The 17859-nt window shown below is 39.9% G+C and overlaps 1 protein-coding gene across 2 annotated transcripts in view; it reads left to right on the top strand.

The window, feature by feature from the left end:
• Positions 1–17859, top strand: part of CDH13 (cadherin 13) — a 423595-nt gene that overhangs the window by 273760 nt on the left and 131976 nt on the right. For both annotated transcript variants that reach the window (XM_027890905.1, XM_027890897.1), the window contains exon 7: positions 13946–14124. In XM_027890905.1, the coding sequence (XP_027746706.1) occupies positions 13946–14124 (179 nt within the window). The remainder of the gene's footprint in view (positions 1–13945; positions 14125–17859) is intronic.

Here is a 17859-nt window from a genome sequence, read left to right as displayed (position 1 = left end):
TTTTATGAGCCTGTAATGCTCCTGCACTATTATTCAGAGTGTCATCCCAGAATCATGAAGTCAAAACTTGCCAGAAATTACCACATATCCAGTATTTCTGTGTCTCCACACGCAGTAGCTGGGACAGAAGATGAAATGAAAGTGCTTTATAAAGTTTGCCCAGCAAAATTGAAAGTCATCATTTATACTCTGTTTCCAACACAAGTGCCTTATTAATGGTTAACTAGTTTTGAATAAATCTGTCATAAATGTTTAACTGAGGGTCACTGCGTTGATTCTAATTATGGCTTATAAACATCTGTGACCTGGTTAATTTATAACGCAATTTGTAGCCTTGTACAGAGATCTCACTGCTTTAGGAACAGGCACACGACCAGAGAATGAAAAATTCCCTTCACTGCTTTTCTGCTGATTGCTTTCCAACTCCTGCGCCAACCTGGGCCGCTTTGCAGCATTTCCACCCAAAAATCCTGGTGGATCAACACCTTCATGGCCTACAGAAAACGGCTCAGAGGGGGTTTTACCCCCTGCCCACTGGACTTTGGAGTGTCAGGGAACAAAGCATTAGTTTAAAAGGAAGATTTTTGCAAACAAATTCTGACAGCTGTGCTGCATTATTTGTGACAGAACTTTCCTTCCTGGACACAGGAATGGAGCTGGTTTGGAGCAGCAGGAAGGGTCTGTGTGTGGAGCTCCTGTGCTGTACACAGAGGATTACAGAACTGATCTGCCACACAACATTTATCAATTGATTTCCTCCACGTAAATGTGATAAAACCCCTCTGAAATCAGCATAACTGGCTCATTCTGCAAGTGGGATGCAGCTGACTGATATTATGAACTAGTGCTAAATTGTTAAATTGGAGTAAAAACTTCAGTGGTGCTTTTCTGCAGCTTCTACAACCTCTTAATTTAGAAAAAAAAAATAAAAGAACTCATTTGTGGACAAATATAAGCAGAGAATGGCATCACTTTTCCTTTTATTTCGTGCAGAACCCAGGTGTGAATGGTTCTTCTGGGAAAACTCTCTCATTTCCCTGCCAAAGGAGGGAATTTTGGCTCACACTGTGTTTCAGGCAGCAGAGGGAACCTATTCCAGTTGGATACGGGCAGTTTAGTTATTCAGCCAGGCCTTGTGTTATATTTGTATGCAAAATATCAGAATAAGCAGTTTGTAATTGTCATTTTTGCTGAGCAAATAGAGCACTGGTCAGTAGGACCACGGTATTTCATGGTACAGGAAACTGAAGTTTCAAGTTTTCCAGTCAGACTTATTCTCAAACCATGATTGTTCCAAGGACAGAAAGTATCCCTGGTATCTGAAATAGAGAAATAAATGTTTCTCTATAAGATCTTAATGTGTATTATTGGATATATTCTAATTGAGCCAAGTATTTCTGTGTCTTTTAATACAGATGGAATTTAATTAAACAAGGAAAGTCTGAAAAATTCAGAAAATAAATACAGAAGAAGTCACATCTGACATCTTTGAGAACATCCTGCTCTTGCCCCCAATTTTTTCACAGTGCTATTGGCACCTGCATTTCTGTGCTTTCAACAGCACAACTAACTTGTCACCGGTTGTGTCGCTCTAAAAGTCAACACTGGCATGAGTATACATGATTTTTTCCTTTTAATTTTTAAACAATATTAGCATTCTGTGTCGTTGCAGCGCAACTGAGAAACTTGTAAAATGTGCCATCTTTTACTTGCTTTAGCAAATTACCCATTTGGTTTAATTTGTAGCTGCACTGTGTCAACAGATCTATTCAGTGCAAAGAAGATCATTATCAAATCTGGTTGTTATGGGCTTAGAAAATACAATATGTTTAAGAGAATGCTGCTGGGATTGGTATCAATGGGTTAGTTCAGCAGTGGCAGGGAAGTGACTGAAATTGCAAACTATTCCCTCTTTAAAGTGGCACATTTGAATAAAATAGTACATTTGAATAAAGTAGCACATTTGAATAAAAAGCACAGTGAACTCCTGGAGAAAAGAAGTTTGCAACTACTTAATATGTGTTTCTGGTAGTGTAATAAAATACAGAACAACTTCATCTGACATTGGTGCATGTCATTGGAATGCCTCTCTCCTCTCAGACTTCCCAGATCTGTCACGAATCTATGATTTAAGCTACAATTTTTCAAATTTGACATGTAATCCATAGATACAAATCATTGTGGCTCATTCATAACTGTCATAGGGGTTCTGCTGTAGATAAACAGACATGAAATAATTATAAAGATATCAAAGTTGATAAGCTTGGGGGATTTTTTGTTTGCTTGCTTGTTTGTTGTTTTTTTCTTTAGCGGGGGTTAAGTTTGAGGGGGTTTTTGGAAGTTACTGGTCTTGCCAAAAGTCAAGGAATTTACAATATAGCTGTAGTAGGGGTCCTGTGGTCCTCAACCCTTGAGTTTATGTAAATATCCTGTGTAATAATACATTGATGATCTCATCCAGATGAGAACTGTGTGGCAGTGTCAGGGAAGGACATCAGCAGAAATCTTGGAGACCAAAACTGTGACTCAGTGCTGACCTTGACTTGTTGACTAGCAGGGAGATTTACAGCTCACATCCATAGAAAATAGGGTTTCATGTAAGCCAGTGGAAAAAAAACAAACAAATAAATCACAGGAACACAAGGGGTGAGAAGTAAAATATTTCTTGATTTTTCTAACAAGTTCAGAGTGGAAGAAATCCGCCCAAGCTCTCAGAGATTGCATCCTGGAGGTTGATTTCGTTTGGAATTGTCATTCTTCCATACTCCTTGAACCACAGCTCCACCCGAAAGTGTAAAAGAGCTGAGGTGGAGGGGAAGATTTATGGATGTGTTTGACAAATGGTGTGTACAGGTCGCCTTTGAACTTTGTGGTACCTTGCTATTGACATTTTTAACACTGGAAATTGTGAGGGCAAATGTCAACAGGGAACCCAAGGCAGAGCCCTCTCTGTCTGCTCCCAAGGCCTGTTTACCTTTCAATTTGTTTCTAAAAGGGAAAGGTGAGGGGTGGAATGGACATTTACCCATTATGGATCCATCCTTTACATGGCTCAGACCCACCTTCTCCCCGAGAAACAATATTTCATCGAGGTCCTGAACTGAAAACTTGAATTTAAAGTGTGTGGAATTGTACTTGGTGGAAATGCAGATGGGTGTCACCACTTGAAATCTATTCCTGGCTCTTCTTTCTTGAGATGGTACAGCACCGATTGATGCCTTTTGGTGGTTTTGCACCTAAGAAAGAGAATTGCCATATGTAGAAATGTGCTTGAGCCAACCTGTGACTTAATGACATTATATTTGCACAAAGCTCCACAAATCTTTATGATCTCTGAGTATCCAATTGCTGACAGTGATATATCAGGAGCCGTTCTGTGCTTAATTATTAATTTTACATTAAGGAGTTCCACAGTCAATATTTAGATGTTTTATGACATACAGAGCCTTTTCCACGCTCATATTTTCTCTTCAGGGACATAATGTAGCCCTTTCAATACTAAATCAATTGCACACAAAAGTTAAAACAACTTGATTTATTGCTTAAGGTCCTTTCCCAACATGATGCATCAATTCTAAGGGAGTAAGAACAGTGATATCATGGCCTGCTGTTAATCCTTGGAGACCTGCAAGGGTCAAGTGTCAGTGCAGACTGTCAAGATGTGCAGCCCAGAGCTCCCTTCGGCCCTAAGTAGTGAGGAAGTGGAAAAGTGAAAGTGTTTTGGAGTGTGTGGTACTGGAACAAAAGAATCAATTTATTCTGACCCTGTTTTCCACATCTGTAGTGATGGGCAGAATTAACAGGAGTGGCATCACCTATTTTAAGTTCTCTGGAGTTTGATGTCTTCTCTGAGTTAGATTCCATCCAGTTAATCACTTCTAAAGGTGCTTCATCTCCCTTGTCCTCAATTTTTAGATTAGAATGGGGTGAACAGCATCCAAAATTGTCACTCCCTCTCCAATGACTGTTAAGAAACTTGAAAGACTTGATATGAAATAATCTGAGCCTAAAATGGTTGTAACTGAGTGAAATCACAGGATCACACTGTCTGACCCCAAATTTGCAGAACTAAGTGACTTAATTAATGACTTAATCCAGGAAAGAATATCCAGGCCCTTTTGAAAACATAGATCACACACTCCAGATTGTGTTCTTGTTATATATATGGACAGAGTTTTGAAACCTGTGATTTATATGATAGTTTCAAAGACCTGCTTTAAAATCACACACCATATTCTTTCAGCATCTGAATCCTCTGTTGAATCAGCTACAGTGGCTTTATAATATAATTTAGCCAAAAAGATCATTTGGAGTGGGGCTGCAAGGATTTCCATATGCAGATATTCAATCTCAAAATGGGCAAGATGGCTGAAAATCATTCCAACTTCTATTATCCTGGAATGCTATTAGGGAATGAGTCGTATGCCTTGATTTCAAGGCTGACCAGTTTGAAGCGGAGGTTTCCAGAATAACTGTGTTTATCCTTCCTCCCTGTGGACTCCTTAACAGTGGGAAACTGCTGAACTTGGTTCAGAAGAATGTATGGGGGGGAGGAAATGAATCCTTTTTAAGGGAAAGAATATCTTTTCAAGACACATCTTATACTCTCTGAGAATTTGTTCAGTACTAACTTGGAGACTTTAAAATCAAATACTCTACTTTTGTTTGTTGTTTTAACAGGCATCACTGCATCTTTGATGTGAAAAGTGCAATTCTCTGAACGGAGAACAGGGAGAGTTGTTGCCCAGTTTATTTATTGGGTGCAGCAGTGAATTCTTTATGAAACATTTCTTGGGCAGGATGACTTTTATTAACTTCAACAGGGCAGACACTGAGACACCAACCAGATAATTTATCCAGTAGTTCATCAGCAGGGGAGGGGGAGCAAGAAGAACAAAACTCACCTAAAAAGATCCTGTGTTAAGATGGAAACACTTATGCCTCAGATGAAAACTCTCAGATGTTTAATAGATCAAATGGCTGGGACTTGACTACGAAATCAATGCAAAGATGGAATAATACATTAGATTTAGCTATGTGCTGTGCTTCCTACAGATGAAGCTGGAAGGTATGTAAGGTGATTTACCTCCTCATTAGGATGCCTGATTCTTCTTTTATCAGCACTACTTTTATAATACTGAAGCCCCCCTGGCTTTTGTGGGTTAATTTGGAGTTGATGCAGATGATGAGAGTCACAGTGGCAGAACCACGGTAACAGGGATGGGTGTTTCAATTCTATCCCCACTTTGCAGCATGAGATTAAAGCACAACCAGTTCCTGTTAGTTAACAAGGCAAAGAATAAAGATGAGAACTCCCCAGGTGCAGCAAGTGCTGAAGTGTATGGAGGGGTATGGTCATTATCCTATATCCATAGGAAATAAAACTGATACTTGGACAAGCTGCTGGTGGCAAGAAGGAAAAGCTCTAATGCAGGACAGGCACAAAATAAAGGCACAGGTTGTCCTTTTGCTTTCCTCTTCTCATTTCACATATACTGGTGTGAGAAATTGGGGAGTTAAAATGTGAATAAAAGCAATGTAATGCTGTGTATACCTAATGCAGCCCTTCAAGGTCACTTCTCTATTCCATAGCCTCACCCAGTATAAATCTTTGCTTTAGTAGTGCTGGGCTGAATTAGATCAACAGAAATTCTGGCCCACCGTCTCAAAAAGCATTTCCAATCAGGGCAGGTTGACCTTGCACTAAGAGATCTTATTAAAATGTGATATTATTACCTTTTAATCAGGAAGGATGCCAGGGTACCTTACTTGGACATAGAAGAACAGGGGAAAGTGATTTCTGTGAAGTAATGACGTGTTTTTGATTAAAGCCTACTGAGACAGGGCAGTGTAATTTCTGCCTTTCTTATGAGGTATTTTTAAGCCAGTCAATTCCTTTACAAAAGCAGGTAATTTGAGGAATGAGATCTTCCATCTAGGAGTGTGGCCCTGATCAAAAGATCACTGAAACATGTGAAAACCTTAACTTCTTAGAAAAATCTCCCCACTTTGCTCTTGTTCTGGAACAAGTCTCAATGCAGAATTTACACACAGACTAGTGTGGTCTGGGTTTCTTATTACCCAGTTCTCACAGATTGCATTCTTAGTGTTTTTAAAAAAATTAGGCACTTAATGTCAATACTTTACATTGGGTTTTGTTTCTTTTTTTATTCATTTTGAAATAATTTGTCAGAACGAAAGGAAAAATATTCTTCTCATTTTCATTCTCAAAGTGTTATTAGAATTTAATACACCACTGATTTAAAACTTACATTTGGGGCTGATCTTTCTCATTGCCATGAATTTTATTCAACTGGTTTTGCACTTGCCTTACAGACAGTTCTAGATAAAAAAGAAAATATGACTGACAGACATCTCTGTGTTGGAGCTGCTACTGGCATGGGATTTCTCCATTTAAAAAAAAAAATAAAAATTATAGCAGTGCAGTGTTGCCTTGATTCCCTTTCAGCTCCAAGAGCTCCAAGTGCTGGTAGGTCCCCGAATTGCGAGGCTCTCGTGGCTTGGTGGATTGCTGGATGTGAACTGGGGCTCCCAATGATGGGTTTGTTTAATAAGGGCTGGGAGAAGAGTCTGTGCTTCTTTTCACTGCTGTTCCTGTAAATGCTTAGCATCCTAACTCTGCTTGACAAGGTGAAAGTGGCTTTGGAGAGGAAGATGGCCAGTTCCCTCCCAGAAGTTCAGAATGCAAATAACTGACAATCCTTTTTTACTAACCTAAGTGGAGTCTCTGAAACCTCTATTTTCTTTTCTTCATTTATCTTGATTAAGGATGCCTCCCTGCTTAGAGAGGCTGGGAGAAACTGGATATTAACTTCTTTTTCGGAGAGAAAGTTGAAATGATTAATCAAATTTTGTCTGGTTTATTTTCTGTCAGGAAGTTTAGGGGAAGCTTTCTACCACATTCAGAAGGTAATTTCCCACAGGTATTTCTAGATATGAAAATTACATCTGGCTTTATTTATTTGCATTAACTTCAAAAATTGCTGTCTATTAGCAATTTGCATTGCTCTGGCCAGAACTTTACCACCCAGACAAACAGGGAAGAGCACAAGAATGGAAAACTATTAAAGAAAAGTTAAAGAAAAGCTCAAAGAAAACATTTGGATTATAAAACAGAGATAAGTGCAGAATACATATTTTTTAGTAAGATCTCTGCTTGGCTGTTCTTGACTATAAAGTTTGCACCTGCATTTAAACATCTCAAATTGGAATGATTGCAGGCAATCCCAGTTTTCCCTGGGAAGTGGGAGAACAGCACAGTGAGGTGTCAACACCCCTGACAAAATGTTTCGCTGTCCAGCAGCTCAGATCAAAGGGCTCAGTGAAGGAGCAAATCCTTCCAGGCAGGAAGCACCAAGTCTCAGGCTTTTCCCCCCTGGTAGTCGTATAAAAGAGGAGGAAAGAGCGTCCCACCCCCATCTGCCCTGAGGCAGTGGTGTCCTGGAGTTTAGGTGGCAATGACCGATGTCCTCGTGGGATTTGGGCTGGTTTTGTGCAGGTGTTTGCCGGTTGCACTTGTCACAGTCCTAAGTTACGTGGGGGTTGTGGGAATTTCTCCACTGGAGGCTTTCAGAGAAGGGGCCAATATTCTTGCGTGCCTTTCTTCGAGGATGGTCCTGCCTTGTTTTTACGGGGTTGATTTTCATGGTGTTTTAATGTCTCATCTAGCCTTCATTTGCTGATTTTTTTTCTGATTGATTTCCAGTGCTAGTCAAACTCCAGAGAGAACATGGCTCCTTTGTGTTTCCTGAGAATGCCTAGGGCTGAATCTTGCTCTTTGTATGTTGAATAGATATTCCTTCACACATAAATCACTGCTCTGTCATGTTCGCCTGCTGCGAGATGTTCAATGCGTATCATCATTTACATTAAACCATTTACTTCAAGAGAATGGCTTATATTGCTTTATGAATTATGTTATCTGACATAGAAGATTATGTTATGAATTGGCACTTAGAATATTAGAACAGTGGGACTTTTTATAGCTTATGGTCACGATCCAAGGAGTAATTCATGCCTCTTCCTAATAAACTTCGCTGGTCAAAGGGGGAGCAGAGATGAGAGTGTGACATTTCTACAAGGGATTCAGAACTTAGGAAGAATCCTAGTTAAGAAAAAAATCTTTGGTGATTTGCCTAAATCTGCAGCCTGTTCATATCTGGAGGAAGGATATAATTCTTTTTCAGCTGCATCTCAATTGTTCAGAGCCCTCTTTCCCTAAACTTGTCCGTGTGGAGGGGCTGGAAGGGAACAAGTGGGATGAATTCCACGTGTCTGAGCAAGGAAGGCTGGTTTGCTGAAGGGGTAACAGTGTGTTGGGTAGAACTGTGGCAACTGCTGAGGGGAAGGCAGAGTTGTAGGACTATTTTTGTGAGGAGTTTCTTACACCAGTTGAGCTGTCACTGCTCCTCTCCTCATATAATCCCCTTATTTCTATTTACTGGATGTTTAGGTTCACTAAACTTGGTTCACTTTCTTTCTGAGTGTTAAAAATTGTATGTGTTAAAATATTAAACCCTTTTATTTTTTAAATGTGAAAAGTTAACATTTTGTATAAGTGAAGAAAATTTCCACCAACCAGCCCCGTTCCTCTCACAGAAAAGCATTTAACAGCTCTATCACCCCATATCACCCCATGTCACCCCACTGATATGTCACCCCATAACAAGGTTTCTGTTGTTACTCCTAAACCTGTGTATGATCAGATGAGGGGGAAGATTAATAAGTAGTATATTTGGCATAGAGAAAAAACAGCCTATTGCTTGCCCTGGATGGTAGGGAAGTGGCTTCATGCTTTTGTTTGTTTGTTTGTTTTATTGTTATATTTTTTTATTAAATCTGTGATGGGGATTTTAGTGTTACGAAAGGATAAATAACATTCTTCATAATTCCTTGTGTCTTCAAAAAGTAGAGCATAAATTTCAGCATAGCTACCACATAATATCATAACCTGTTATGTGCTGATAACATGCACACAATCTGGAAAGCTTTGGTGGGGCTATACATTTTCCACGTTTTCACCAAACAATTTTACCCTAAAGAAAGAAACATTCATAGCACTGGAGACGAAGCCCAATTTACCAAAATAACACCCATGTCACACGGCCTCAACTCATGCAAGTTCATTTACTGACACTTCCCACATCAGGGCCTGCCCTGATTTTTCGGTCGAAACCCGAAAGCTTTTGACAACGTTTCCAGCAGTGACAGTGGCTGCAGGAGGGCTGGGGACAGTCCTGTGTGTAACTCATGTTCTGAGCATCCCAGGAGTGAGTAATTCATTCTGCCAAAACAGCTGTGCTACTCACGAGGAAAGAAAAAAAAAAGGTTAAATGCCTGTATTGCCAAAGGTTGACCTGCCCATCCATCTTCCCTGTCCTGTCATAACGTTCAGCTGGGAATGTCCCATTATTTCTTACTCAATTTAAATGCTTCTGCCTGCATTAACTCTCCAAAGGTAGTAACAGTTCTTGACAGTTCTTCCTTTCTGCTTAAAGTTACTGAAGTTTTCTTTTGTGTACCAAGAGAAGTTTGTTTATTATTCATTCCACAGTTGATGGTTCACCAGTTCATCCCTCCAGAGCTGCTGACTGCAGTACCTTGGCATTCCCAGAGCACTGCTCAGTGAGGCCAGCTAAACTAGAGTTTAAAAAGAATTGACCTTACATCTAAATAGACAATGTGAAGGAGTCCCACAGGGTAGAAAATTATTGCTCCATCCAAATATAAACATGCCAAAAGCCTGAACTCATTAATTCTTACTAAATATTCTCTCTGTTGAGCAAGGCCTTCAAGTTTTTAAGAGAACACATGAGTTTAAAAACCACAGTGGCAATCAAATGCCCTTGATTGGAACCATAATAGACCTTTCTTCCTATATTTGTTTTGCTTCCCTGGGGCTTGTCTTAAAGTACAAAATGACAGTCAAACATGTGATGAGAACATAATCAGGAGGGTCCTCCTTTGTTCCATTTTCTGAAGGTTGGGCTCTAGACATACAGGTAATCCTCTTGATTTTCTTCCTTCTTCACCCCATTTTTCATTCTTTGTTCTCCTTCTTGGATTAAAACCCCTTTACTTTTTGAAACTATACCACTGTGCAATGGATTATTATCCATTTACAGAGGTACAGCTGGAGTTGTGAAGGAGGTGGGAATAAACCTCAGCAATGAAGTCATGTCAATTAGGAAAATAGAACTTTCCCTTTCTGTGACACATCTAGAAAACATTAAATGCCCTGAACACACAGTGGAGACACACAGAAAGAGTCAAAATAACACAAGAAAAATCCGGTGTGAAGTTTTTGAGCATTGCAGCTCTCACAAAGTTACAATTTATCAGTCCTTAAATGGATAATATTTAAATATGAGTATTCAAATTCAGAGTCTTAAAACTTGAGACATTTCTTCATATTTCATCAAGTGGAAATAGGCTTCACTTCCACTTTACAAATAAAATTTCCAGTTTACTGTGTTCAGCTGCTAGATTTACAAATAAAACTTCCAGTTTTATTTGTAAATCTATCACAGTAAACAAAAAGAGGTTAGTAGTAATGCACTCTTGGTTATTAAGAGGTTATTAACAAAATGCCAATGAGTTTTGCCCAAGAAACCATCTGCTCCAGTCACCACAAAACTGCGTGTGCTGTGTTTTACTTCTTAATGCCTAAGGGGAGCTTTTAGCCAAGATTTCCAAACCTGTTCCCAGGCCAAAGGCACAACCAGCAGACCGATGGCTGAGCCTCTGGAGCCACAGCCTGCGCCTGGTCAGTGGGGAACTCTGTGAGGGGCAAGTGGAGGTTCTGAGGGATTCTGGGAGCAGTGAAACTGCCCAGAAAGTGTGACAAATTAACCCTGAATATTGAGGTGCACCCAGCCCTGCCCACACCCCCGGTGAGCGAGTTGCCTCCCCGAGTGTCCGTGCGTCATCGACGCCGCGGCGGAGTTGCTGATTTTGCAGACGTTTCTTCCTCAGCTTGATAAGTTGATATATATTGTTTAACATGATAATGTAGCAAGCTGTTGTTTTGTGGTTTGAAAGCCAGCTGCGTTTGATTGATGCCAGGAATGGAAGGATTTGTAAAATGACATTGAATTAGATGCAGTCGGTTTATGGGTCCGGGGAAATGAATATTTTATGAAGAATAAAACTTGGTGATGAAGGAGGAATGCTGAGGAAGTGTGCATCTTGAATGAAACTCTTTTGGACTGGTGCATGCTGTAGAGCCTTTCAAAATACACATTTGTGTCACTAGATTTCTAGGAAGGAGATCTTTATAAAAGCACTGCCTTTTGTGGTGGTCCAACCCCAATTGTATGGTCATGTGTGTTCTCTCTGTGGACACCTCAACTAGCAGAGGAAAATTCTTCCCTGGAAATGCAGCAACTGGACTTCTCTGAAAGGTCCCTGGTGTGTATTTTAGCTGCTGCTTTAAATCTGTCATGATTTTTGAGGCATCAGTCACAAAAATGGAAGCACATGGGTGATGTTTAAAGAGCTGGGGGTTGTGTATGTTCCCAAACACACAACCTCAGACAGACTGTGTTCATCCATTATGGCATTTAAAGACAACCCCACGTTTTATGTGCATTCTTCCCTCCACTGTGTGAACTTGTGAGAACAGAATAACTTCTGCTTGGATGTAAATGACACTTGGCTGGTAGCCAGAAACCAATAGAACAAAACTTTTGACAGAAGCAGCATTAAAAAAAAAAAAAAAAAAGGATCTGATTCTCTCCAGCTTTGCTCCTGCATCTCTATGCAAAATGAATGTAAAATTCTGCTCATCTGAGTTGCTGCTGGGGTTTTTTTTATCTGTTTGCACCAAAGGAATGATTGTGTGGAAGAAGATAATGTCTAGTGAGTTGAAAGGTTAAAGAACTGCAGCTGGCAAATCAGAATCAGATCCAGCCATTGTGCTGAGCCAGTTCTATGCCAGAGTAACCAGAGATTTGGGGATTTACATCAGAACCTAAAATTTACACTTGCCTTCCACAGTCTCATCATCAGAAATATTTCAGCAGAACTATCTGGGACAAGTGTATAAAGAGGATTTCTACCTGAGCATGTATTGTAATAACTTTCTAAATCTCTCCTGAGCATCAGCTCATCTAATAGATGAATAATAATAGCAACTGGTACATTCATTTAACATGTTGTCTGATGTACTTGTGTGTGGCATCTTATTAAACTGCATTTTTCAGGAAAGCATTGTGTACTGAAACCCATTAAAATTTCACTTGACCTTGGGCACCTTCTAAGATCTCTTGAAGATTTGCCTTTATCCGTATTTATTTCACTGAAGTCTTGTGTTTAGGAGATCTTCATGAAACACATTACCTAATATCAACACAAACAATCTTCTAAAAAATGTGATAAATGTCTAAAAAAATAGCACAATGCGTTGTACTTGTGAAAAGAGGGTGAATCTTCACTCCTCAAAATAGAAAGCTGCTCTTTTTCTTCTATTTTCTTCTGAAACAGTCTCAAACAAAGCAGGTGAAAATATCAGGGCTGGGATCATCTTGTAATACTGGAAAACATGGCATGGTATCCAGTGGTAAGCTTCTTTTTGAGCTGTCTGACCTTTAATCACTGGTGAATAAAACCAACATGCTGTCAGATCTCTGTTATTTTTCTCAAGGGGGTAACTCTGCCTGAAGTAGCAACGAAGCAAAACCTTTGAGAGCTTACAGTCAAGGTCACCACAAGAAGAGGCAACACTTCGTACCCTGGAAAGCATAACAAAAAGGAAAAAAAAAAAGCAGAAATGTATCTAAACAAGCCAGTTGTGTTTGTTTAACAGTGAACCAGGCAGTTGTTATATCAGCCTGTAAATGAAGCTGGGCTTGTTTTTATTTTTACCACAATATTTTGTGTTTTATTTGATTTTTAACTTCAAGACCTTCAGAGAGAATACAAATTCACTGTTTTTCATCGTACATGATTGATACACACTCTTGTTATTGAGGCACTTCCAATCTGCTGTCTTGGGCCTTGTCTGTATCAGAAGGCTTTAATCACTCCTGGTTATTTCCTTGGTTCTTGGTGTACTCTGTGCATTATTATCTTTGGAATGTTTAGGACAGAATTTTGTTAGCCTCTGGTGGGAGGGAGAGGAAAGGACTGGATCCTGGGGTGCAGGAGGATGTGTTCCACCAGCTAAGCACAGAACTGCCAGCAGCTCAGTCCTGTCTCTATTAACTGTGATATAGAAGCAGAGTGAGGTTTTTCCTCTGTCCAGCACTCAAGAATCTGTGCAGGTGACAATGTTCCCTTGTGGCTCTCTCCAGCAGAACTGTGTGCTGTAGGAATTCCATGTGAAAAAAAAAAACAACCCTTCATCCCTAGAAGGACAGTGGGGCAATAGGGATGGGGGTCTCATTGAGGCTGACACAATGAACTCGTACATCAGTGAAAACTGAACTTAGAATAATGTAGGCTTTAATAATTACAAAATCTCTTATTGCCAGAAATTATGCCCAGACAGAAATTCTAAATCAGGAGAGATTTAGAAACTTATCACAATGTATGCAAATTCTGGAACTGCAAGACTTTACAGTACAAACAGAGACCTTTGTGCTATTTGAGACTTTTCTTCATCATACACATCTGTAGACTTTCTGCCTGTGGAATTTAGAGTGAAAAGATGCACCTGTAGTTGGTTTAGCCAATTGCAGTTAACAAGGATGGTTTCAAAGCAGATATGGGGAGTTTCTGTTGGAGTCACATGTCCTGCTGCAAACCAGAAGTGCTGGCTCTGTTGGCTGAGCAGCAGGTAAAAATAATATGAACACAGGTACAACCTAAATATCAGGTGGAAATACTTTGTGGTCTTGATGAGATAATTTAGGTATTGAAACCACCTGGCTCTCCCAGGTGGAAGCAGCATAATTTCACCTGGTTTTGTCCCCCTCTCCCTCAGGAACCACAGTGATGCGAATGACAGCGTTTGATGCTGATGACGCCAGCACAGACAACGCCCTGCTGAGGTACAACATCCTCAAACAGACCCCCACCAAACCCTCCCCAAACATGTTCTACATCGACCCGGAGAAGGGGGATATTGTCACGGTGGTGTCGCCTGTGCTGCTGGACCGGGAGGTGAGTGAACGCTTTGCTATCACCAGGATCTTCTGGGATGTGAAAAGAGGTTCTGGAGCATTGTTGGGGTGGGGATTCAGGTGCTTAACTTTGAGGAGTCTTTAAAAAGTGTTGTTTATTTCTTATTTGGGTGCAGGGAGTTGTTTGATGTTTGTAAACATTGAATTGACCATTGTTGATGATTCCTTGACGTGCTGAATGGGGAGAGGGAAAATCTCAGGAATAAGCAGAGTTCAGCCTAAAGTTGCCAGGTGATTCTTTGGAAGTAAAAAACCTTCATAGCTAACTGTGCATACAGCTTGCTTTGAGATTGCTACAGTTTGGTGCTTTAAATCCTTTTCTAGAATTTTGTTTTTCTGCGTGAACTTAAAAAACTAATTATCTTGGTGCCTCATAGTCAAAGAAAGAGAAGACTAGAAGGAGCAATAAAGGGCCAGGTTGTCTGCATATGCTTTTAAGATGAACAGTGCCAAAATCTATCTTTATTACAGATCTTTAACATTAGGAGAGCATAAACTGAGAGCAAAGAAAGCTTAGGTGTGACCATTTAAAGCTCAGAATATAATAAAATACACCTAGTCCGCTAATACAAAGGTTTAGTTGTCAGAATGTGTGAAATCTGGACACCAATACAGTGATGACCCTAAACAGCTACTCTGTAAATCACCATTTTCTTCAGTTAAGTAACCCTGGGTGTTCTTAGATTCCTGGAGACAACCAAATTCTTTTCTTATAGGCTGCATGTGCTGTCACTGAGCTTGTCCTCTAGGTTGGTTAGATGCACAACTGTCCAATATTCTCAATATTCAACATGTTGTTTCATATTTTAACCAGAGAAAATGTTGCCTGGACCACTTCCCTTTCCCAGTAGGTAGTTTTTCTGCGGGCTTTTCAAGCAGCAAATATTTACTGATAAATCAGGCACAGATTCCAGACACACAGTGCAGTAAAACCAAGGTCTGGGCATATAGGTCTGTGTTTTTAGCTTTAAAGAGATTCCAGTTTTTTTCATATTTGGGTCCCAAGTTAAGGTTTATACAGTCACTTCCTTTTTGCCTCACGTTTCCCTTCAAAATTTATTGTTTCAGCTCAAAAGCTTTATACTATTTTCTAAAGTCAGTTTTGGGTATTTTTATTCCTAATAGATACCCATTGCCCAGATTAAACCATTTTACTCAAAATTAGAAAATCAATGGAAGGGAATGAACACGCCTGCTTCTCCCAGTATCTTCCAAAGGTCACTGTGATTCATGGAATAATGATTCTGTCTCCATGCAAGAAACCTGCCCTCAATCGAAGGGGTGCTGTGGCTGGGCAGTATATCCTGAAAGCAGCATCTGAATTCCTCATGATTTTTACTAATAGTCAGTTCAATACCTTTACTTTGGAGGTGACATGACGAGCTGCAGGCTTGCTGAAACTGCAAAGTAATTTTTGTTGTTGCTGCACACACGGTGTGTGTTTTATGAGCCAAAGTGCAGGGCTGTGGACAACTTTAACACTGAACCCCAGTCGTTATCTGCAGGTGAAATTCAGTCTCGTGCTGTCTTGTCAGGGGAAAGGTTTGGGGAAAATGATGTTTTTAATATTTTTCAGAAGATGTTCTGTGCTCTCTGTCATATTTGTGGGTTCAGCCTCTTTTCCCCCTTCCTGCTCATGCATGTCTTGTGTGGAAGTTGGTAATCATGCCTCAGATCTGTGGAGGTGGACAAGCATGGTCAAAGATTCTATTTTTAACCACAATATCAGCTTTTAGGGACAAGTGTAATGATCCTAATCTAAAAAAAAAAAAAATCTGGGTACCAGCATAACCTCGATGCTCTATAAGTAACTCCTCTGTATTTCTGTGTAGCTCACGAAAATGAATTGTTGTAAGAAATTGTCTGACATAGAGAGAGACAGGAGTAACACCTGGAAGAGCAAATGCTTTCCTGATTAGGGAATCAGGTGTCTGCATATCACCAGGCTTGGATAAATGACTTTTTGGGAGGTGTTGGGCCAGAGGGAGTACCATGTGCCACTCCTTTGCAGGATGGCTGCGGATATTGGGGCCTTATTGTTGTGAATGTTTGAAAATCTTGAGTAGTTTAGCTTTTTTTCCACAGTCTTCCATGAAATGTGTTGTAGAAACATGGGAGAAAGAAATGTTTCTTTCTTCTGAAAGCTTTGCAAGTAGGTGGATAAAAAATGTAGATAGGGGAGAAGAATCTCTTGAAAGAGTATTTGTGAACAGGAGACAGGAATGGTTTGACCTCTGCAGTTCTTACTCTGCTTTTCTTGGCATCTCAGTGGACAATGTGTTATAGTAGAACAGACAGGGAACTGCAAGTTTTTCCTCGTGTTTTCCACTGCTTGGAAAAGAGAAAGGATCAGCTGAGTTATTTCACATCCAGTTTCATGACTGGGATCTGGGGCAGCAGCATTTTCAGGTAATGAAGTGAAGCTGATGAAGGAGAAAATATTTATATGAGGGGGATAGGGAGATTCTGCTGGGGAATTTCAGTCCAGAAGCTGCAACCATTGCTCCTGGTGAATCCCATTATTCCTGGCTACCAGTTCAAAGCAGCAGCTTCTCCCAGGTTTTACTTAAACTTGTAATTGGGTCAATCACCTGTGATTGTAGGTGTGCTCTTTAAAACTCTATTAGACACCAATTAAGGAGCTGAATTAAAGTAACAATTTCTCTAGAGTGGACATGGAAAAAAACCCAAAAACTATTTCTTTTTATTAATTTGTATGTGCACCAGAGGATCACATGAAGTCTTTTAAAGCATGCTAAAACATTGATTAGAATTATCCCCTTTTTCCATCTCTCTGTAAGTTTTACCACTGCTTGCATCTTGATACTTTTGGGAAACTCCTCATTATATTTAAGAGAAATTAACAGAATATAAATTGCTTGGGGGTTGTTTAGGTTGTTTGTTTGTTTGTGTGTTTTGTTTTTTTTTTTGGTTTTTTTTTTAGTTTTATGTATCATTTATTTCATGTTTGTGCATTGGAGGGAACAGGAGGTTTTGCCCAGTGAGAGATACTGAGATGTGGAGATGGGAAACATCTGGCAGGTTTTTGCACATGCTGGATTGTTCATATTGTTTTTCCATGCTTCAACATATTCAGAAAAGTTGCTGTGGCATAGCCTAGAAATCCTTGTTCCAGAGCAAAGGATGAAAATACAGGTAATTTACTCTGAAGTAAAATCAAATTTGGCCACCTACAGAGCTCAGGTTTTATATCCAACTGAATATGTGTGGGAGAATCTTACCATGCATAGGTAAGCATCTATGTTAATAATTTTAAGAGATGAAAATGAAACAAAACAGGTTTTTTCTGATAATACTTTAGAAATAAAAGTAAATTCCAAGTAGACACTTCTAGAATAAAACAAAAAAAAGGGAAAAGGAAAGAATTAACTTTTTCTGTTCAACTTCAGCTGTGCATTGGCTTTGCTTTTAGCAGCACAGGATCAGTTCAAAGTAAAGACAATATCTGAAATTCCTACAAGCCTTTTAAATTTTGTTCTCTGAGAGTGTCAGTTATTGGGTCTGTTGGTGAAAGGCAGGGGGGTTGGAGCTGGGAATACTCCCTGGCAGGAACTGGCTGGGTGTTTGATGGCACCTGGATTGGGTGACAGCGGGTGCTTTGCAGCTATTTCTGCAATGTGGGAACTCCCACAGCAACATCGAGCCAAAAAAAAAAGTCATTCCCTCCAACACGCAGGAAAAGGGCGTTTGGGAA

Source organism: Empidonax traillii, unplaced genomic scaffold (assembly GCF_003031625.1).
Source record: "Empidonax traillii isolate 1590-97213 ecotype Southwest subspecies unplaced genomic scaffold, ASM303162v1 scaffold13:size3042203, whole genome shotgun sequence".
Lineage (NCBI taxonomy): Eukaryota > Metazoa > Chordata > Aves > Passeriformes > Tyrannidae > Empidonax > Empidonax traillii.
Note: the sequence above shows the minus strand (reverse complement) of the source record. Positions and strands in the feature narration are given on the sequence as shown.